At 37.4% G+C, this 22,170-nt stretch overlaps 1 protein-coding gene across 22 annotated transcripts; it reads left to right on the forward strand.

Moving 5' to 3' along the window:
- Positions 1-9: 9 nt before the first annotated feature.
- On the forward strand, positions 10-21,244 carry DRAM2 (DNA damage regulated autophagy modulator 2). Of its 22 annotated transcripts, none has more exons than XM_082687447.1 (11): positions 10-150; positions 1,248-1,372; positions 2,433-2,502; positions 5,169-5,340; positions 6,566-6,650; positions 11,026-11,093; positions 12,406-12,545; positions 18,149-18,326; positions 18,838-18,920; positions 20,265-20,357; positions 20,874-21,244. In XM_082687447.1, the coding sequence occupies exons 6-11, from the start codon at positions 11,069-11,071 to the stop codon at positions 20,979-20,981; spliced, it is 627 nt and encodes a 208-aa protein (XP_082543573.1). In that variant the 5' UTR covers positions 10-150; positions 1,248-1,372; positions 2,433-2,502; positions 5,169-5,340; positions 6,566-6,650; positions 11,026-11,068; the 3' UTR covers positions 20,982-21,244. The 22 variants fall into 22 exon arrangements, 20 of the variants coding, with proteins under 20 accessions (XP_082543573.1, XP_082543585.1, XP_082543572.1 ...); XM_082687459.1 differs by having other exon boundaries at positions 5,169-5,263; positions 6,506-6,650; XM_082687446.1 differs by having other exon boundaries at positions 5,169-5,263.
- The last annotated feature ends 926 nt before the right edge of the window (positions 21,245-22,170 follow it).

Consider the following 22,170-nt stretch of genomic DNA (forward strand, 5'->3'; position numbering starts at 1 on the left):
GCGGCGGCGCGGGCGCGCTCCTCGGGGCGGTAAGCGCGCCCCAGGCCTGGCCCGGCTGCTCGGGAGCGCGCCCTAGGGTCCCGCCCTGTCTCGGTCCCGCCTGCCGGCTTCGAACGCTGCGGCTGTCCCTGGCGGGGTCATCCACACAAGGTAGGCCAAAAAGGGCATGAAGGCGGGCCCCAGCCCCCGTAGGGGTGTGGGTCAGAGAATGGGATCGGGCGGGTTTGGCAAGTGGAAGCCGCCCGGAGCTTCACCCCAGTGGCCCGCTCGCGAGTCGCTTGCGGGCTGGCTCTGCCTCCCGGGACCACACTGCGAAACGCGGGAGAGGGACCCGCTGGTGCCCGGAGCGCAGGCGGGCTCCTGGGGACCTGAGGGACAGGGGCGGGGGCGGGCTGGGCTCAGGTGCCCTTGCTTCACCTTTGCCTCTCCATCCTCGGTGTCTCCGGGTTCCTCTCCCCTCCTACCCCCGCGCGGGCCGAGTCAGGCTCCGCCTCCCGCATCTTTTCCTGGCCGCAGGCACAACCCGGCCGAGATCAGAGTCCCCGGGCTTTGCGCCACTGGAAGAAGGCAGCCGTGTAAATAATGCCTTGGTTTTCTTTTAAGCGGCTAAGGAGAACCCTCATCCCAGTCCCACAAAAACTGCGGTTGGGTACCGTTCCAGTTTTCACTCCTAGGCTCAGATTCCTTGGTGGCGGGGGGGGGGGGGTAGGTTTGAAATTGAGATCTGTGGTGTGACCTTGTGTTTATCTGAAGCTCGTCTACCACGCGGAATTCTGGTCTACTGGGCGCACGTGAGGGGTGTGTGGGCCCAATACAGAAAGGTAGATGGCTGGTCCCTTGTAGCCTCACACTGTTCGTTCTTTACATTAGGATACATTTGAAAACCAGTAAACACACCGGGGAAATACTTTTTCCAGTTCTCCCAAATTTTAATTTATAAATCAGTACCCAAATGCAGTTTTGTAATTATTGTGGCATCATCGGATTCTCTTCCCACCCCCTTTTCTCCCCTTGTAATTTTTGATCAAACTTATTTAAAAAAAGTTACTTAATTTTCTAGACTCTTTGGGATTTAACAGTTACGAGAATATCACATTTGTCAGAGGCCAGCTTAGAGTTTAGAAAAATAACTGTTTTCTCTTACGCTTTGCTTTGGGCCTGGTGGTTTTGTGGACTTTTAAAAAAGAGCTTAAGACTATCTCTCTTTACTTGGAATATCCAGAATTTACTTTCTTATTGTTTCTTAGCAGTCACCGCTTAGAGGAGACAGTAAAAGGAATTAATCTTATTACCAGTGGCTTTCAAATATTTGAGAAATTTAAGAATTGTGACTGCAGTTCTGATTCATGGATCTTCAAAGAAAGCAGAGAAGGTAGGTGAGAGAGCTGGGATCATTCATTAAGCACTCTTACTTCTAGATGGAGGTTATTCTTTCATATTTTCAAAGGCATCTTAAATCATTAACCGTTAAAATTTTAACTTTGCTTGCTTGGCAGTTAACCAGCCACACTTCTAGCTTTCCACTGTGAAAATGCATGGGCAAAAGTAGTCTTCCTCACTAAGTCAGGGCGCTTACGTTTTTCAGTTGTCCTTAGGAGACTGGTAAATCATTTCAAGCCTTGCTTGTCTTCTAAACTGTTAGTTTAACCAAGAACCCTCAAAGCCTGAGGAGATATGAAACCCATGATTCACTCTAGTAAAGAATTAAGTGTTGTTCCCATCCTTGTGGCTAGAATTGACAAATCAGCTATCATTGTTATATGGTATGCTTTCTCTGTTCTATTCGAAGGAACAACCCTTTGAGATAGCTACTTTACAAATCAGAATACTGTAACTAAGAGAAGCTTAGTAACTTTCCAAAAATCATACAGCTGGGACTTGATAAAGCTAGGATTTGCACTTGGATAAAGCCCATCTCACAACTGTATTCTTCCCTTTGCATCACACGGACTAGTTAATGTTTTATTTTGCTTAATAATAAACTATCCTTTCCTCATTTTTGTCTTTCCTTCCATAGGAGGAAATTCAGTGTTTTTCCTTTTATTTTATCTTTTTGATGTCAGTGAAAGGTGTCTAATGTGAGAAAGGATAGGAAAATTGATATCCTAGATTTGAAATATTATTTAATTTCTGATGGTACAATATCATTATAAAACACACTAGTACACTTAACCCGATCAGCACCAGGTACTGTATGGAAGTTTTGAATCACTGTTTACACACCTGAAACTAATATAACCTTGTATGTTCACCAAACTAAATTTAAAATATAAAAATTAAACACATGTATTGACTCTTTAAAGAAAAATAACTTATTAATAATTCTATAACATAGTGTCCTACCCATGGACAAATATTGGCGCATTGAATTGAAATTGTACATGTTTAAAAGAATGTGGTTTGAAACATTTTCTTATTTTCTTTGTATGTAGATTTCAGGATTTACAAAGGTGCAGGTTTGTGCAGATTTGAAGACCAGTATCTTATGAGCTTGTAAAACAGGTAATTTATCTTTTACAGTCTAAAAGAGAAACAGCCATTTATTGATCATCTGTGACAATGTTTTACATATATTAACTCATTTAGTTCTTGCATGAACCTCTGTGAAGCGGGTATTATTTTAGACCATTTAACAGTTAGTACTAAAAGCTACCACTTATTATGTATCAGTAGTGTGTTTCTTTACTTGTGCTTTGTCAGTGCAGTCCCTGTAAGAGCTACTCAGCATTGTCCAGTAGAACTTTCCCATGATAATGGAAATGTGCTCTATGTTCACTATCCTTTGGGGTAGCCACTAGACACATGGGGCTTTTGAGCACTTGACATGTGCCTAGTATGACTGAAAGACTGAATTTTTAAGTTTTATTTTAGTCCATTGAAATTTTAATTTTTTTAAAAAAGATTTTATCTATTTGACAGAGATAACAAGTAGGTGGAGAGACAGGCAGAGAGAGGAGGAAGCAGGCTCCCTGCTGAGCAGAGAGCCTGATGCGGGGCTTGATCCCAGGACCCTGGGTTCATGACCCAAGCCAAAGGAAGAGGCTTAACCCACTGAGCCACCCAGGCACCCCTGACATTTTAATTTAAATAGCCACATGTAGCAAGAGGATACTGTCTTGGAACCTTGGGTTACTCGTGAGATCTCAGAATCTGGATAACCTGGAAAAATGACAATACTCTTGACTGAAATAGAAAAGTCATGAATCTTTTTGGGGTTTAAGAATCAATTTGGTTTTGGCTGTTTGTTCATTCAGAAAATATTTTGTGATTAACATGGGGAAGGCCCTCTGCTATGGTTAGGGAAGTGGAGTCTCTCCTCCAGGATTTTATCCACTTAAGACCCTTTACTTATTTGTCATAGTGTAGAAGACAATAGCCACAAGAGATGTGCAAATCGAGTATTCTTAGAAGAAGGAGTGCTTATTTCTGGATGCAGAGAGATTAGGGAGGTTTGCTGTGGAAGGTCATATTTGAGCTTGATTTTAAAGAATAAGGACATGTGCATACAAAAATGGTTAAAGAAAGGGGGGTTATGCTTCTAGCAAAGGGATGGACACAATCTTTTGGAAATCCCTTTTGCCAGAACACCTAAATGCTGAATAAATTATATTAGCCTTTTAAATACACTGTAGGCCTGTAGAACAGAAAGGGAAATCCCCAGGGCTAAAAGGTCAAAGAGAGAATAGAAACCAGAGTAGTAAACTAGCAGTGTGTCTTTTGGTTTGGCTGATAGCAGAAATAAAGCACAGTTAAGGACTAGTAATAGGCTCCTCTTGCTCCCCACCCAAGGTAGAGAGAATTCAAAGCCCTTTGACCTTTCAGGTATACAATTCCAAGAGGCACCATTCACATGATAGTTTGTATAAATGTGTTTCAGGGGATGATTTTGTTCATAAAAGTTAAAATGTAAATATTTCTACTTGAAATTGTACAACCCATGGCCTTGGAGAACCACCTTTCCCCAGATTCAGCCAGGATTCTCAAAAAACTACTCAGTGAAAGGTAGGCTAGGAAAAATATCTCCTTCCTGGCAAGGGGGATCACAAAGAAATTTGTTCATTTTCACCCAGGTCCAGGTGGGTGAGTAAAGCTACTTCTTGACAACTTGAAACTACAGGGTTTGCCAACACTCAGATTCAAGGTTCAAATTTACTTATCTACATGGTCTAAAAAACCTGGAAAAAAGTTGGCCCAGGTTGGTAATGCGCCAGACTGTCTGGCAAAAATAGATATAGACCCACCCTCTTTGAAGGGGACCCATTCTCTTTCAAAGAGAATAAAGGAGAAGAAATAAAGATTTTAGAAATAATTTAAAATTTGTAGAAATTGAGAATTATTATCCCAGAAACTTATGCTGGGGAAAACACTATAGGAATGTGGCAAGGAATTATCACGTTTAACTAGACTGATGAAGAAAATTGTTAGAATGTTAAAGACTAAAAAGGAAAAAAAAACCAGAAAGGAGGAGATTTTGATAATTCAAGGAGGAAATTACTCATATCGAGTCTATAATGGTGACTTTAGGGAAAAAGGAAAAGAAACTTAACTTAGCAAGACTTAAATGTATATATTTAGCAACAAGTCAGATGATCAGAGTAAATGATGAGTACAAGTCAAAAGTGGCTGAGATTTCATTATTTGGAAGAAGCTGAGCACATTGGAGGATTATGCAGGTAAGAGTTGTTCTTACAGGGGCGCCTGGGTGGCTTTGTGGGTTAAGCCTCTGCCTTTGGCTCAGGTCATGCATGATCCCAGGGTCCTAGGATCCAGCCCCACATCAGGTTCTCTGCTCAGCAGGGAGCCTGCTTCCTCTTCTCTCTCTGCCTGCCTCTCTGCCTACTTGTGATCTCTGTCAAATAAATAAATAAGCTCTTAAAAAAAAAAAGTTATTCTTACAAAGTTCATGGGAAATATTTAATTTCTGTCCATCAAACTATGAGAAGATACTCCTCTAAACATGATATTTTCATATGCATAGCAATAATTTCTTATAACTTGAGGGTATTTCTGTATTTATTTTTAAAAATTAAGTACCTTCAGATATGTTAGTATCAAGTAATCATTAGTGAATTCGGAAACAACATCCTCAGTCTGGAATTTAAGAGAGAAAGTGGTGATGTGTGATATGTGTGTATTTAGGTACTCTTTTTCTTTTCCCCCTCATGCAGGAGCTGGAAATATAATGGTGAACAAAATGGTTGGTTCCTGCTCTGTCAGAAGTTAAGGTTTAGTGAGGAAGATAAAACCAAGCAAACAAGCAATAGTTAAGTGAGATGAATGTCTTGGTCGGGGAAGTCAAGGGTGTTCTTGGAAACAAAGCAGGGACATTCAGCTGAAGCTGTAAGAGTTAGTACTTGAAAATATATAGGAGTAGGGATGTCTGGATGGCTCAGTCAGTTGGGCATCTGCCTTCGGCTGGAGTCATGGTCCCACATCAGGCTCCCTGCTCAGCAGGGAGTCTGCTTCTCTCTATCTGCTGCTCCCTCTGCTTGTGCTGTCTCTTTCTCTCTCTCTCTCTGACAAATAAAATAAAATAAATTAGAAAAAAAAGAAAATATGTAGGAGTTAGCAGGTGGTAGTGAGGCTGAAGGGTGATAGCATGGTGGTCTGTTACCCAGTCAGAACAGTGTACATGAAGGTCTGCGAGTGTACAAGAGAGCATAACAGATTTGAACATCGGAAAGAAGTTTCCTATAGCCATATAGCACAGTGATTGGTGCTGGAACAGAAATGCTTTAGTTCAAATTCTGAGTCCCAGCCCTGTGACCTTGGACAATGTTCTTTACCTCTGTAATTCTGTTGTGAGAAGTAAATGAGATCATTTATTTAAGGTGATTAGTAATGTGCTGACACAGAGTAGACACTGTGTTTGCATTTGTAATGATGATGAAAGCTAGAGCAAGGAATTGGGAACAAAGAAGTAGCCAGAGATGAATTACCAAAAGTTAAGTAGAGATCAGACAATGCAAAGACCCTGTAGATTGAGTTAAGGAGGAAAGACAATTTATAAGGGCACAGGGAGGCCCTGAAATATTCTTTATAGGAGAACAGGTAGATTGATATTTCAGAATTTTAGAATGATCACTCTGGCTTTAGGGTGGAGTCTAGATTGATCATGGTCCATACTACAGAAGAACCATTTGAGAGATTATAATAATAATTGGGCCAAGAAATGATGGTATTTTCGGTAGAGTAGTGGCAGTGAAGATGGAAAGAAAGGGTAGATTTGAAGGAAACTTAGAAGGTTGAATAAACAGTGCTTACTACTTGATTATGTGTGGAAACCCGAGGGAGGAAGAATGTTTCTGGATATGGCAAGTGGGTGAAGTTTGGTTCCATTTACAGAGAAACTGAAAGCAAGCAGGTGTTAGTAGATGGTGTGGGGGATGATATCAGAAGTGGAAAGCTCATGGTGATAAGTATAAGATAGTGGGAGTGGATGGCTAAAGTAGAAGAGATAAAATACTTGTGAATAATTTTCTCTAATTTGCTTTTTCTACCTCAGAAGACCTGTTTGAGATGTGGTGGTTTCAACAAGGTCTCAGTTTCCTCCCTTCTGCCTTAGTAATTTGGACAGCTGCTGCTTTCATATTTTCATACATTACAGCCATAACACTTCACCATGTTGACCCTGCTCTGCCTTATATCAGGTCAGTGAAATGTATTTTTTTATAGGAGATTGTTTATATATCATTCACATTTTAATAGTGAAGCCAACATTCCATGTTAACATTTTAAAATTCAGGTTTTATGTTCGACATTATAATAACACAAAGAGTCTAAAAAGGAAGTTGTATTTGGTTCTTTCCATGTGATAGAGAAAGGTGGAGACAGGGATATGATTCACTTAGTGAATTAGTGAATTAAGACACTTTAAGTGTCTTGTCTCCCAAATAAATATTTGAGGTTGTCTCAGAAGATAGAAGTAGAATTACTCTCCCTTTAAAATTCAAAAATGCTGCAAACAACAGTAGTAGTATTAAAAGATAATGGTAATGACAACTATTTATTGATCTACTTGCTATGTACAGGGTTATGTTTTAAGCATTCTTCAGATGATAAATAATTGAATCCTTACAATGTAACTACCCTATGAAGTAAAAATTGTTACCCCCATTTAAGATAGAAGGAAATAAGTTATTTATTCAAGGATTCATGACTCAGTAAGAGGTGGAACCAAAATGCGGTTTGGGCAGTTTAACTCTAGAGACCCTGCTTTTAATCTTTATGACATATTGTCTAGGTCTTTCTGACACATTAAGTATCAAAATTTATCAGTAATATTTTTGAAATTTCAAGACTAATAATGATATAAGTATGGGTACTCAGTTGCTTGTGCTATGTTTGTAGCTCTCTTTTCCCAGTTATAAAGACAATATATACTTATCCTAACAAATTTTAAATAATACTAGACTGATTATAAAAGTAAAAAGTGAAAGTCTGTTTCAGCCCCTCTCCTGCTCCTGCCTGTCCAGAGGTAATTAATGGTTTGATTGGTTTCCTTCCATAGTTTGTTTTGTTGTTATAGTTGTTTCATTTATTTATTTGTTTATATTCTGAAAAAAATGACCTCTCCAATGTAGAAAATAGTGAATTTTTAAAGGGTGAAGAACCAGAAGGCTAAATTTATCTTTTTTTTAAATTTTTTTTTAAGATTTTATTTATTTGTCAGAGAGAGAGGGGGAGAGAGCGAGCACAGGCAGACAGAATGGCAGGCAGAGGCAGAGGGAGAAGCAGGCTCCCTGCCGAGCAAGGAGCCTGATGTGGGAATCGATCCCAGGACGCTGGGATCATGACCTGAGCCGAAGGCAGCTGCTTAACCAACTGAGCCACCCAGGGGTCCCTAAATTTATCTTTTTAAACGTATCAAGAAGAGGGGCGCCTGGGTGGTTCAGTGGGTTGGGCCTCACCTTCGGCTCGGGTCATGATCTCAGGGTCCTGGGATCAAGCCCCGCATGGGGCTCTCTGCTCAGCAGGCATCCTGCTTTCCCCTCTCTCTGCCTGCCTCTCTGCCTACTTGTGATCTCTGTCAAATAAATAAATAAAATCTTTTAAAAAAAAGTATCAAGAAGAGATCAGAATCTTACTATCTACGTTTGTTTCCACAGTGGTATGGTATGGAGCAAAAGATAGCAACAAATTGAGTACACTTTGGGAAGATGTACAAAAACCAAAGATATTTTAGAATTGAAGGTTCCGATTCTAGGAATAATTTGTTGAATAATCACTACTGATCATAGCACGCTGCTACAGAAACATGTAGCTTAAGGAGACAATTCATTCTTTAGTAACTTTTTAGAGAACATACATCAGTAATTTCTGAGTGCCTTTCAGCATTTTTATTTCCCCTTTAAGAACTTGTCTGCTTTCACTTTAAAAGGCTTTTAATCATTTAAGAGGCCTTTGGGTTCTTTTTCAGAGTTTCAGTTCTCTGATGGTACTGCATGTGATTTTCTGACAGTACCCTAGACACTTCCTTTTCTGTCCCTGTTCTACCCTTTTATTTTTCTGCTACTGACCTAAGTATTATTACCCTGGGACCTTTCTCCGATGTTCTAATACATTTAAACTCAGTACTTAATTTTACTTCTCGGGCTCATTTCCTTCATCTGAAGAATGATTAAGTTAGTCTAGATGCTCTGCAAAGTTCCTCTCAGTTCACGGACCCCATCTAAAAGGTTTAATTGTTAACAGTCCCAAAAGACATAACCAAATGTAAATTTCTACACTAAAGACAATTTCACAGCAAGTATGTTTCAGGTGTTCTCTTAGTTTGTTCAGGTAGTGGATGCCTGCGTAGAATGCAGGAGATGAGTACTGGGGGAAGAGAACAAATTAGAATATCTATGTATATTTTAAAATCTTGTTATTTGAGCTTAACTAATAAATACATATATTTTGAAGTTACACAATCAGACTTTTTAATTTTTTTTTCTTTTTGATGGTGTGTGATCAAAATAGTTTGATGATCACTGGGTTGGAGTGCTGTATGATGAGGTGATGGACATGGCTGATTTTACTTGTAGTCCAGTTTGTATCAGACTGTTCCAGAGCTGAGGCAGGAGCACACTTAGCCAGCCATCTTGGAAATGCATGCTTTTGTTTCCTTACAGGGTGTTTCTAAACTGTAGCATCTCTTGAAATACAACTATTAAAATTTTAGGAAATCAGAAATTTTTTGATTATAGGAATGTATATACATTATTTTTTAAAAATTGGAAGGTAGAAGAAACAAGCAGCTAAACCATAATTCTCACTACCTGAAGATGATCAAAGTAACAGAATCTTTTGTTTCTAAAGATACATCTTAGAGTTGGAAGGAGCAATCCTTATATGTGTTACTTCACTTTCCCTAAACTAACCCAAATTTCACCAAACACTATTGATTCCTTACCAGATGTGACTTTCCCTCTCTTTTTGATTCCAATTAGATTGGGTTAGCTGAGATCCTTATTATCTCTTTCCTTTAGTACTTCAGTTTGTGGCCAAAGACTTTGTCTTTTTCATCTTTACTGTAGTTTGAGGGAAGGGAAAGGAACATTTAATGGGTGTCTCTCCTGTGTCTGCTGCTGTGCTAGATTTTCACATGTATTGTCACTTTCATTTCCTCATGTTGCAGATGAGGCTGGAGGAAATTAATAGCCCCATTTTGCAGACAAGGAACAGTCATAGAAAGATAAGAGAGCATACCCAAATTTGCACAGTAAATGGTAGGTGTTGATCTGGATCTGTGTTTGCCCTGAAGCACAAGCATGTAAGCTGATACATTGTAATACATTGTGATCAGCAATTTTAACAGAAGTCTGGACAGGTGCTCTGTGATTTCTCATTCTGCTGGAGGAGTTGGCCAAGGCTCTGGAGGGCAGGGAAAAAGTGGTCTCATGTGGAAGCTACAAGATGGGAAGGGCTTTGTCTCTTTTACTAACCACTGTACTCCTGTTCCTAAAATACTGTCGGGCACATAATAGGTGCTTGGTAAATGTTTTTGAAATTAACAGGACATGATTAGGTATTAATTGAGTTATAGACAGGGTCAACAACAGATGACAAAAGCAGAGTTGTAAAAGGATCTGTAGTGTTTCGAGAACATCCAGGTGAGACAGAGGAACACACCTGACCAATTGATGGAAATCAGTAACACAGCCCTAATGTACCCAGGGTAGGTATTTTTTGTTATTTTTTTTAAAAGATTTTTATTAATTTATTTGAGAGAGAGAGAATGAGCAGGCAAGTGGGGCAGAGGGAGAGAGAAGCAGGCTCCCTACTGAGCATGGAGCCTGATATGGGCCTCAATCCCTGGACCCTACAATCATGACCTGAGCCAAAGGCAGCTGCCTAACTGCCTGAACCACCGGGTGCCCAGGTTTGTTTGTTTTTAATTAAGTTCTGTTGATTTCTGTTATCTGAAAAAGAAGTAATCTTGGGGTGCCTTGGTGGTTCAGTCAGTTAACTGGCTGCCTTTGGCTCAGGTCATGATTGCAGGGTCTTGAGATCAAGCCCCGAATCTGGCTCCCTGCACAGTGGAGAGCCTGCTACCCCCACTCTCTCTGCCTGCCGTTCTGCCTACTCGTGATCTCTCTCTCTCTTTCTGCCAAATAAATAAATAAAATCTTTAAAAAAAAAAAGTAATTTCAAGTGGTAGGAGAAAGAAGTGAATTAGGGCTACTGGGTGGCTCAGTTGGCTAAGCGTCTGCCTTTGGCTCAGGTCATGATCTCAGGGTCCTGGAATGGAGACCCACATCAGGCTTCCTGCTCAGCAGGGAACATGCTTCTCCTTCTCCCTCTGCCATTCCCCCTGCTTGTGCTCTCTGTCAAATAAATAAAATCTTTTAAAAAAAGAAAAGTGAACTAGATAAATACTGTGAGTTCAAACTGTCATGTTCTAATAAAATTATATGAGTTGAATTTAGGAATGTGTAAAAAGATACAGGATTTGAAGTAATCCATTATTTCTTACTCCTTAGAAAAAAATACACATGTATATTTAGTGTGAGAAATCCACATACCTTCTTTTTTTTCTTTCAGTGATACTGGTACAGTAGCTCCAGAAAAATGCTTGTTTGGGGCAATGTTAAATATTGCTGCAGTTTTGTGTAAGTAATGGAAATTGTTTTAAAAATCAAAATTAATAGCAAAATTGCCCTTTCCTTCTTTAAACACTTCTGTTACTTGTTTTACTTTCTGATTATACCTGAGAGAATGTTATCACTAAATTATTGATCCCAGATATGTTCCTTTTCAAAGAAAGGCAGTTTCTAAAAATACTAAATTATAGAAATAAACCTTAAAAAATATCTATAAGGCTATTTGACTACTCATCCAAATAGAAGTTGTAAAGTATGACCAAATAGTTTTTGAGACCTTAAGTGGATTTCTTAAGTGACCAGTAGAGGACAGAAAGCTTATAAACACACTGACTACAACTAAGACCAACTAAATTCATTTAGGATAAACAATTTATAAGTTTAAGAGTAGTGGTAGAACTGCGTTTTGATTTTTGAACGATGTTCTAACGACAAACGACTGGAATTCTACTGTAATTTACATTCCTGTTCATTATTTATTTTTTGAATCAAACTTGTATGAATGATTAACTAAAATATTTTTTTCATCAATTGTGATTATTTTAAATATTTGCACTTTTCCATATGGTATTTACTATCTCCTTGGTTCAAAAATTGAAGTCAAGGAAATAAATGATTCAGTGCGTAGAAGTTGATCTTATGACTAAAGTTTTCAAAAACATGTCAACAAAAGCATATCTCTGTTTCATTTTCTATACTTTCAAATTATTTGGCAATACTTTTGCAATGGGAAATTTGACTTGATTTGACCCTTTGCTGATAACAACTATCGTAAAATTGGTGTTTTTGTTCTGTGTAATTGACTGCTACATCTGATTGAACCAAGTTATAATAATTTGAAATAAAATGAAATGGGAGTGAGGCAAATCACCTTTTGTTGTTTCTTTTTTTCTTTTTTTTTCTTGGTTGGTTGATTTTTGTTTTGTTTTGTTTTTTTTGCCAGTACCCGTTTTATCCATATTTTAGCAATAATTACTATAAATGTTAATGCTAATCATCTAGAAAATTTTGTTTTATATAACACTTATCATTAGAGATTTTCAGAAAACATCAAACTTATCTCTTAAATTTTGTCCTAAATATTTGTAAATGTGAGGCCCATGAGAGTGCCCTTCAGTCACACAGAGATATTACTAGTTCCATAATGCAACCCTAAAGGTTCTTTAAAATCAACAGCTATTTCTGTTTTTTGGTTTTTCTTTTCTCTCAAATTAACTTTGAAAGGAAGATTTATGTTAGGTGACCTTTGTTAACTCTTTGTTGGCAACTTTATTCCCTGGTTACTTATTACTTTGCTGTCTTTTGGGTTATCTCTTCCCAGGCATTGCAACCATTTATGTTCGTTACAAGCAAGTTCATGCCCTGAATCCTGAAGAGAGTCGTATCATCAAATTAAACAAGGCTGGCCTTGTACTTGGATTACTGAGTTGTTTTGGACTTTCTGTTGTGGCAAACTTCCAGGTTTGTATTTTAGCCCAGCATAAGTATTTTCCTGAGGTACATAAATTAATACATGTTCAAAAGGAAACCTGAAACATTCAGTTACACACTGTTATTGTTTCTTTGCCTTAACAAAGTAGAATCCCCTGCCTTTAGATCATTTGACCTTCTTAGGGTTCACTACTTTCACAATTAGAAAAATTCATTCTCAGTAAACTCCTGAAAACCTATAAATTATTCTGACCTTTTAATCATTCACAGGGCTCTATTAGACTCTTCATTACTACTTAGTTGGAGATTACTCCAAGACCAGAGAGAATTGATATAAATTGTAAGTGACACAATTATAGATTTGAACTTTGAAAAAATATATATGGCTAGGGGCACCTGGTTGGCTCATCTGGTAGAGCGTGCAACTCTTGATCTCGGGGTTGTGAGTTCGAGTCCCATGTTCGGTGTAGAGATTACTTAAAAGTAAAGCTCTTTGGGGAAAAAAAATATGCTAACAAACTACACTCATTTACCTATTTTATATTCTTGTTTAGATGTTCCCATTGATCACCTCTATTTCTAGAGGTGCTCAGCCCCTCATATGAGGAAGTAAAGGAAGTATATGGAGCTTTTCACCTTTTTCTCAGGGAATTCTTGAAATAGCAGGTTAACTTTCACAAAATTTGCAAACTCTTCACATTCCTTTCAACTGACCTTCTTTCCGATGAGTCTTTGGTAATACCAGCTATGTCCTGGGCATATGGGTGTTTTTTGCTTAATGGCTCTGCAGTCTTCAGAGTTTCAATTTAGACATCTAATAACTATTTATACACCCTCATACAAATACACATATAGAGGCATATTCATGCATCCACTGCAGGTATTTTTGCCTGATAGATAGCTTTCCTCCCACAGTGATTTAAGGCACAGACATCTTTGAGCTCTCGCATTCCCTAAGTCCTTACTGTCTTCTGCATCCAGCCAACTGGAACAGTCAAAGAGAATATGCAGAAATCACACCTGCTTCTTAACAACCTTGACCTGACAGCGACTCACATCATCCTACTAACATTTGCTAGACACAACAAGAGGGACTGGGAAGTGAAGTCATGCTGAGCATCAGTTCCTGAGACAACTCCATACTGTGGAAGGGACACAGGACTTTTGGTGGCTAGCTAGCTAGCGGTCTTTGCCACAAATAGGATTCTGTCTTCACTAATCACTTTCTGAAGCTCAGTGTTAAAAATATGTTTTGGAGAAATTTTAGTAAATGGATAGTGATTCTTTGTTCCAGTTGTCCCTTTAGCAATTTAACAGTATCTCTCATCCCTGTGTGGTAAGAATGGATCCCGAAGTGACCTCCACACATAAGATGCTACCTGTGTTAATAATTAATACTTGTTTATGCAATCCAGTAAATTCCAATGGGAGTTCCTAGTTGTGGCCTGTGCACTCTGCCTTTCTGCCTTTTTCTCATTTACATATAAAAATGGTTTATATACTTTTATTGCTATGTTCCTTTTAGCTTTAATTCTAATTCAACTTCACCACAGGGGTCCCTGGGCTTTTTAATTTTGAATCAAATTCCTTTTTTCTCTCTTGATCACATCCCTTTTCATGTAGCTTTGCACCTGTTGAATTTCTTCACATCCTTCACTGATGGCTTCATTGCTGGGCCCTATTTATAAGCAGATTCTGTAACAATACCACAATATCCTTCCTTGTATAAACTTTTAGTGCTTAAGTGGTGAGCACATTGCCCCTGTCTCTCCCCACTTCTGTGTTGCAGAGTTTGACTTGGAAGAGACTCTAGCACTGTTTTAAAGTAGGGACTTGTTGGTTTTACCCCTTAAACATTTCTTGAAAACATCTGCTTCTCTGCATTTCCATCTCTGCTTGCTCTCCCTACCATCTCTTCAACCAGTTCAGATTTCATTATCTTTCATACCCTGGTCTAGTACCATAGCCGTCTAAATGCTTCCTCTGCCTTCACTCTTACCTCCTTTTCATCTTAATATTGCAGCCAGTGTAATCTTTTGTAATTATATGTACATCTCACTCTGTTTCCCTGTACCCTGTTTAAAGTTGTACAGCTCCAAGCTTCCATGAAAAGAGATGTAATCAAGAGAGAAAAAGGAATTTGATGAACCGCCAAGCTTCTTAATTCATTCAAAGGTCTTGCATGATCTACTTCTCCAGCCTCGTTCTTCGTCATTCCCCTTCTTAATATCCTCCCTTGTACATAACACTGGACTTTCTTTATTCCTTAAATAAGACAAGTTTATTTCACTCCATTTCACGTTTCTTTTGTTGGACATTTCACTACCCCATCCCTAAATAGATCTAGGTGTCTTCAGGTTTTCCGTGCAGACCTCTTCCTCAGAGAGATCTTCTCTCTGACTAGACTTGTTCCCATGTAGAGTTTACTTTATTTGTATTCTTTGTGTTCTCTTAGCCTCTGGAAACAAATTCTTCACAGCACTTACTATAGTCTAATTTTTTTATCCGTGGTTTTAAAAATTTTTTAGTTGATGTGTTTCTCCATTAATTATAAGCACAATGGTTGTGTTCATCGCTGTATATTCATCACCTAACGTAGTACTTCAAACAAAGATGTTCTCATTGTTTAGTGACTTATTAAAGAGGCTAAAGGGACTAAGCAGGATGAATAAAAATTCTTTTGCTACTGCTGTGGTTGTCGGTGCTTAAAGAGACCTCATGTGATTTGGAAAACTCTGACTTAAAAAATGCAGATTTAATTTCTTTGAAAACAACAATAATATTCAGTAAACACAAACACATGATAAGCATCCTCAGTGCCTACTTAGAGGTATTTTTCCCTTCGAAGGACATTTATCTTTGAGGAAAGTTGGAAAGAATAAGTAAGCAGAAATCTGTATTAATTTCGTAGGGCTGCCATAACAAAATACCATAAATTGAGTGACTTATAGTAACAGAAATTTATTCTTTAAAGTTCAGGAGGCCAGAAGTCTGAAACTAAGGTGTTAGAAGGGATAGTTCCCTTTTGGGGACACATGCCTCTTCTCTAGTTTCCAGTAGTTACCAGCCATCCTTGGTATTGCGTGGCTTATGGCAACAAAACTCCATAATGTGTGCCTCTGTTGTCACATGCCATTCTTTCTTCCTATAAATTTTATCTTCAGGGAGATTTCAGAGAGAGGATAAGGCTAAGAAAGCAGAAGATTAGTTCCTAAGTTTCATTAACTGCTTATAGGTAAAGATTACAGACCATTCATTGTATACTTTTTAAGTTCTTTATCAGACATTTGCTCCTGACCACACATATCGCTGTAATTTTTCTTGTCTTTGTCAAAGGATAAGTTTTTGTCTTTGCTTTGTGAAAAGATATATTTTTAAAGAGAATAAAATAATGACTTTTGTACATGTTATTTAACTTAGTAATTAATGAGGGAAATAGTAGGTAGTACAAATCAGCTGAAAAGAGAAGTCAAGGTACCACAGGTTTGTAGTCAAATAAGGAATGCTAAAACAAATTTATGATGTAAAACTGGTCATTATTCACAGTGATAATTAATAACATTCAAAAAGACACAATTGCATTTGTATAGTTATGGGTTATTTGCATTTCTATCAGTTTTCTACAAATTAACTTCTGTCTCTACACATAACTTCTATCATTAAGGAAGTTTTCAGAGCCGAGTAAAACTGACATTCATGTAGAACCAGTGCCAGAGGCTTTAACATTCCACTGGAGTACTCTCTGGCCTATTTCAAGATCTTTTGCTGTTTCCCTGGTCTCTAAAGTAACAAAACTGAATGTCCAAGCAGAAGTACTGCCAGTTAAAACCAGTTTTAAATGCCTTTATTTTTAATCATAAAAATACGGTAATAAGTGCCCTCCATTCTTTGCTTTTACTTTTTTTTTTTAATTTTAAAAGATTTTATTTATTTATTTGACAGAGATCACAAGTAGGCTGAGAGGTAGGCAGAGAGAGAGGAGGAAGCAGGCTCCCTGCTGAGCAGAGAGCCTGATGTGGGGCTCGATCCCAGGACCCTGAGATCATGACCTGAGCTGAAGACAGAGGCTTAACCCACTGAGCCACCCAGGCACCCCTGTTTTTACTTTTTAATTCACAGGATTTTGTTGTTGGAACTATGTACTGATCACAGTGGGCATCAATCAGGCTATATCAGTATTTAGCTTCATCAATTTATATGATAATTTTTTTTAAAGATTTTATTTATTTATTTGACATAGAGAGAGAGATCTCAAGTAAGCAGAGAGGCAGGCAAAGAGAGAGGGGGAAGCAGTCTCCCTGCTGAGCAGAGAGCCCGATGTGGGGCTTGATCCTAGGACCCTGAGATTATGACCTGAGCAGAAGGCAGAGGCTTAACTTACTGAACCATCCAGGTGCCCTATATGAGAATATTTTTAGGGGGAAAATTTATCCATATTCCTGCTTGTGGCCCTAAAATTGTTAATTTTGTTTTTGCCTATATTTTTCTAGCCTTTAATCATATGTATAGATAAATTCTCAGAAGAAGATAGTACCATTTTGTATTATGTTTTATGGGTACTGAAGTTTTTTTTTTTTATTGTTACCCAAAGTGGTAATAGCAATGCATTCTTTTCTCTTTCCAGCACTCATAACTTATTGCCAGTTAGAACACCATAAACCAAATCAAAATAGCCCTTCTTCTCCAAAAGAAAACCAATGGCTTTGGCAAAAACATGATTACCTTTTACTTACTATAGCTTCAACTAAGAAAACTGGGTGCTATGTTTGTGAATTAGCAGTCAGTTGTGAAAGAAGGGACCCAAGTCCTAACCTTTCCCCTCTTGTTACCCCATCCTACACTCTGCCAGGTGCTCTGCAGTGCCTTCTCAACCAAGCGAAATACAGGCTGCATCAGCTTCGAAAACTAGAGCAGTTCAACCAAAAACATTTGTAGAATTTTTGGAGAGCTACCGTTGTCACTTTTAAGCAGAGGGTACATGTAGTAAAAAGTAAAATGTAAATGGATACTGATAAAAAGGAGGAAAATATTGGAATTTACGGTAATCTCATGTATAATTTATCCAAAACCAATCAATGAGTACCAAGAGAGAATGCTTTAATTTTCTGAGCCTTTAAATTGCACGCAGATTTAAATTAGATTTAAGTTGAAACCCTCCCTGCAGCTTCCCAACCATCCTGATCTTCCTTTGCCATGCACTATCCTTTTTTTATAACCCTTATTACCATCTAACAAACGATGGACTTCGCTTATTTCTAAAGTTTGCCACTTACTGTTTTTGCTTCTTCACTTGAATGTAAATTCTGAGGGCCAGATTTTTGTCTGTTTTGTCCACTAATGTATCTGAGTACTTAGAACAGTGCTTGACATAGAAGAGGTACCCAAATAAACATATTCATGAGTAAATGAATAATCCTTGCCATGTTTTCAGTCGTGACTACTGATTTAACTGGAATCTTCTGGCTTTTGTGGAGTACTCTGGGAGAGAATTGCTTCAGGAAGTAATCTCTGGAATTCATAGTGTTTTTCCATTCAGCGACTGTTTTTTTGAGATCACTAACCTGTGCTTTTAAATATTGTGTTGGCCATATGTTTTGAGCTTCTCTTATTTATTTCTTCTTTCTACCTCTCAGAAAACAGCCTTTTTTATTGTACACGTATGTGGAGCTGTGCTCACCTTTGGCATGGGCTCGTTATACATGTTCGTTCAGACCATCCTTTCCTACCAAATGCAGCCCAAAATTCATGGCAAACAAGTCTTCTGGATCAGACTACTGGTGGTTATCTGGTGTGGAGTAAGTGCATTTAGCAGTATCCTTTGCTGTAAAACGTAGCTGTACTTGGAAAGGAATTAAATAACAGAATATAAGTGAACACTGTTGGCATATTGTGAGCAGGCATTTTGTGGGGGGGAGATTCTTGGGTTACTAATCCTAAATTAAAGGACGAGATTCAAATTTGACATAGGATCTCAGTAATTGAGCTGGGAACAAAGATAAAATTCAGCCCGATCATACTCACTTCAGAGATGTGAAGGATGAGTTAATGCCCTCCCGAGAACAATTATTTAGCAGAATCTTAGGCTAGTACTGCTGATTTACTGAGCAAAGAGGGATTGACTATGCAAACCATTTCATAGTAATCCTCTGGGTACATTTTAATCTTCACTACTACTATATAATATCGAGTCTTTAAGAAAATGGGTTTGGACCTTGGAAATGAATGAATAATCCTTGTGGAACTTTAAAGTGATTTTTATTTTGAATCTAATTTAAACGTACAGGTTTTCTCTGAGATTCTCCTTGACTTACTTTTTGTATAGTGCTGACTTGCTCATCACTTTTGTACAGTGGGAATTTTGGCACAGATATTGTACAGAAACTCCATTGGAACCCTGAGGACAGGGTAAGATCTTGGAATCTATAAAACATACTTTTATATTAAAGATGACTATTTTGGTTGATTTTGATGTATTTTTCATGTCATCACTAAAAATACTACTTTTCTAGAGTAATCATTTTGTTAAATTAGGATTATTTTCTGTGTCTGATAGAGTTTGTGTAGCACTACACAAACAGTTGAGACAGTAATTGAGACAGTATTTTCTGTCTCAATTCAACAATGAACATTTTCAAGACACAAGGAGAATTGTGATGGCGAAGAGTTTTCTCAGAAATTGACTCCTCCAAATATGGATGTAGTGTACAACATACCCAACTGAGCTCTTTTATTATTGGAATACTTGTTTCCTGAATTACCATCTAGAAGTTTATTACGTACTCTTTATTTAGGTTCCAGTATAATGCATATCTGAATGGAGATAACATCTTTGACCCTGAGGGAAAAAAGAGGAGGGACATATACTAACTAGATGACAAAATTAAGTTCATCTGTTTTCACAAACCTCTCAGTGGCATTTCATTTTGAATTATTTTTAAAGAATTAGCCCTGGATAGGACATGTTTGTAAGAATAAAAGAGTGAAATAATTTGCTAGTTTCCCTCAGTTATAATCTATATATTATTTAATGCTTTATTTTTAGTGTAAAAATAACACTAAATTTATTATGAGTATTTTTTACTGAAACATTTTTAGTGACATTTAATGAATCTTATGGCTGTGGGAAAAGCGGTGACTTCCCAAGTAGAGAGTAGAGGTTCTCCTGTTCTTAGTTCTTCAGATGGAAATTTTATTCCCTCTAGATGAAGTTACGACAGCTAGATCATTTAGGAAGACTTTCCTAATGCCTTTCTTCAATTCTTGAGATATGTTCATCATCATTAGCCATCAGGGAAATTCAAATCAAAACCACATTGAGATATGTTCAATAAATTAGGATTGTTTTGTTTTGTTTTTTGTTTTTTTCTCCAGAAAGTTTGGATATGGAATTATTTATAAAAGATAAATAGAATTAAGTTTTTAAACAAATGTTATTTTAGACAGTTTTATATTTACAGAAATATTGTGAAAATAGTGCAGAGGGTTCTTTGTTATCAGTATATTCTGTACACACACTTTTTATTAATATCTTTAGTATGGCATGTTGGTTACAATTAATAAACTCACATGTATATAGTTTTTGACAAAAGGCCATAGTATATTAATATGTCCTTAGTGTTTATCTCATGTCCTTTGAATTTCAGAAGACAGATTGGTTTGCAGATTTTATGGTTCTTTTATTTGAGAGAAATTCTAGATCACTCAAGTGAAATTTCAAAAAATTATTCTTTTTTTCCATTGTCACTCAAGGGTTACGTGCTTCACATGATTACCACTGCAGCAGAATGGTCTATGTCTTTCTCCTTCTTTGGTTTTTTCCTGACTTATATCCGTGATTTTCAGGTAAGAAAACACAACATTATATTTATGTAAACTTCCCTCAGGTGGAATAAAAGAAGATGCTATAGTCAAGTCTCCAACATTTTTGAAAATTAACTTCATAAGCAGCGATGCCATAAGAAGAGATGCTCAGGTAAGTCATTTCTGTGTTTGGGAAAACAGTGTGTTGTTAGTAAAGGGTTCATCCTTGAAAATCAGATTGTAAAACAGGTCAATTTCATCAACTCTGCCTACGTTTATGTAGGCCAACCTCAACATTTCGTTTCACCAATTCCTTTTAAAAACCAAAGAAAAATGAAGAGCTTCTGAGTAGAAAAGCTTGGTTTTCCTAACTCTGTTGGTACTACAGATGATACCTTTGGCAGTACAACATCTGTTCAGTCTTTTTACTCATTGGAATAGATTTACATCTCCAATCCCAAAAATATTCTTCAGAACATTTTGAAGATGGAAAGTTGAAGACGTTGAAGATGTCTTTAAGGAACAAACGCCTATGTATAATTTTCTTTTCTGTTACAGAAAATTTCTTTACGAGTGGAAGCCAATTTACATGGATTAACCCTCTATGACACTGCTCCTTGCCCTGTTAACAATGAGCGAACACGACTACTTTCCAGAGATTTATGATGAAGGGATAAAATACATCTGTGATGATTACGATTCTCAGGGATTTGGGGGAAATGTTCATGAAAGTTCCTTATTCTGCTTTGAAATTTTTAACCAGTTAATCAAGGCTGACAGTGATATTGATGAATACTGATAATCAAGAGACATGAATAAAGCCATTTGATAAGTTATTTTCAAGGATATCTTCAAGAAGACCCTGTAAAAACATTTATGTCTATACATTCTTTTTAATCCCAGAAAATAAAACCAAAGGACTACAACAACACTGTAGTTTTTTTTCTAATTTATTTGAGAGAAACAAGATGTGCACCAAGCAATCTACAAAATCCAGCCTTTCATATTTTCTAAATCGCTGTAAACCATGTTTTGCTTGGAACACTCTTCTAAGAGACATTTTCCAAGGACCCCGGATAATCATTATTACTCAACAGCTCCTTTAGAATTGGATTTGAAGTAATAGTTTAACCATTTCAATACATTTCTTACAGTCTTTATAAATTTTTTTTTTTTTTTGGAATCCACTTACTAATGGGAGCAGAACTGAATTCAAGTGCTTTCATTGCTTAAGTTTTACACAAGTGCTTCTGTAGGTATGGACTTGATTCCTGCCACAAAGCCAAATACTATGCCAAGTGGTCTGTCACAGTTTCATGAAGCTTAGTCTCTGAAATGAGATTTTAATTACTATTGTATGAGAGAAGTAGCTGTAGGCAGATTTACTTCAATTGTGTTTTACATAAAACAAAGGTTAGTGTTCATACGTAAGGCTGAGCAATTAGTGAATAACAGTAGATATGATTAATATAAGTAACCACAAACTGTAGTCAGGAGCTTCTTAGATTTTCATTTATAGCAAATTATAATTATTTATAAAAGTAGTCTTGAGTGGGCAGATATTAAGTCTTTTGAGCAGGGTGTGATCTCTGTAGAACCCAGATTCTAAAGGACAAAATCAGTCCTCAAAAAAACAAGGCACAAAATAATTTTGATACCTGTATCCATCAAAGCTGTCTTTTTCCTCTCTCTCTGTCATGCAAATGATCATATAGCTTCTACTTGGATCCCTATCTGGGCAGATAAAGGATGGTTTACAAATCCCAGATAAAATTCATATTCAAATTATTCATCCAGGAGGTGCTCAGTGACTGGTTCTCAAAGGATCTTTGAAGATTAACGAGGTTTATCATTT

This window comes from Mustela nivalis, assembly GCF_964662115.1.
Source record: "Mustela nivalis genome assembly, chromosome: 10".
In the NCBI taxonomy this organism is placed as follows: Eukaryota; Metazoa; Chordata; class Mammalia; order Carnivora; family Mustelidae; genus Mustela; species Mustela nivalis.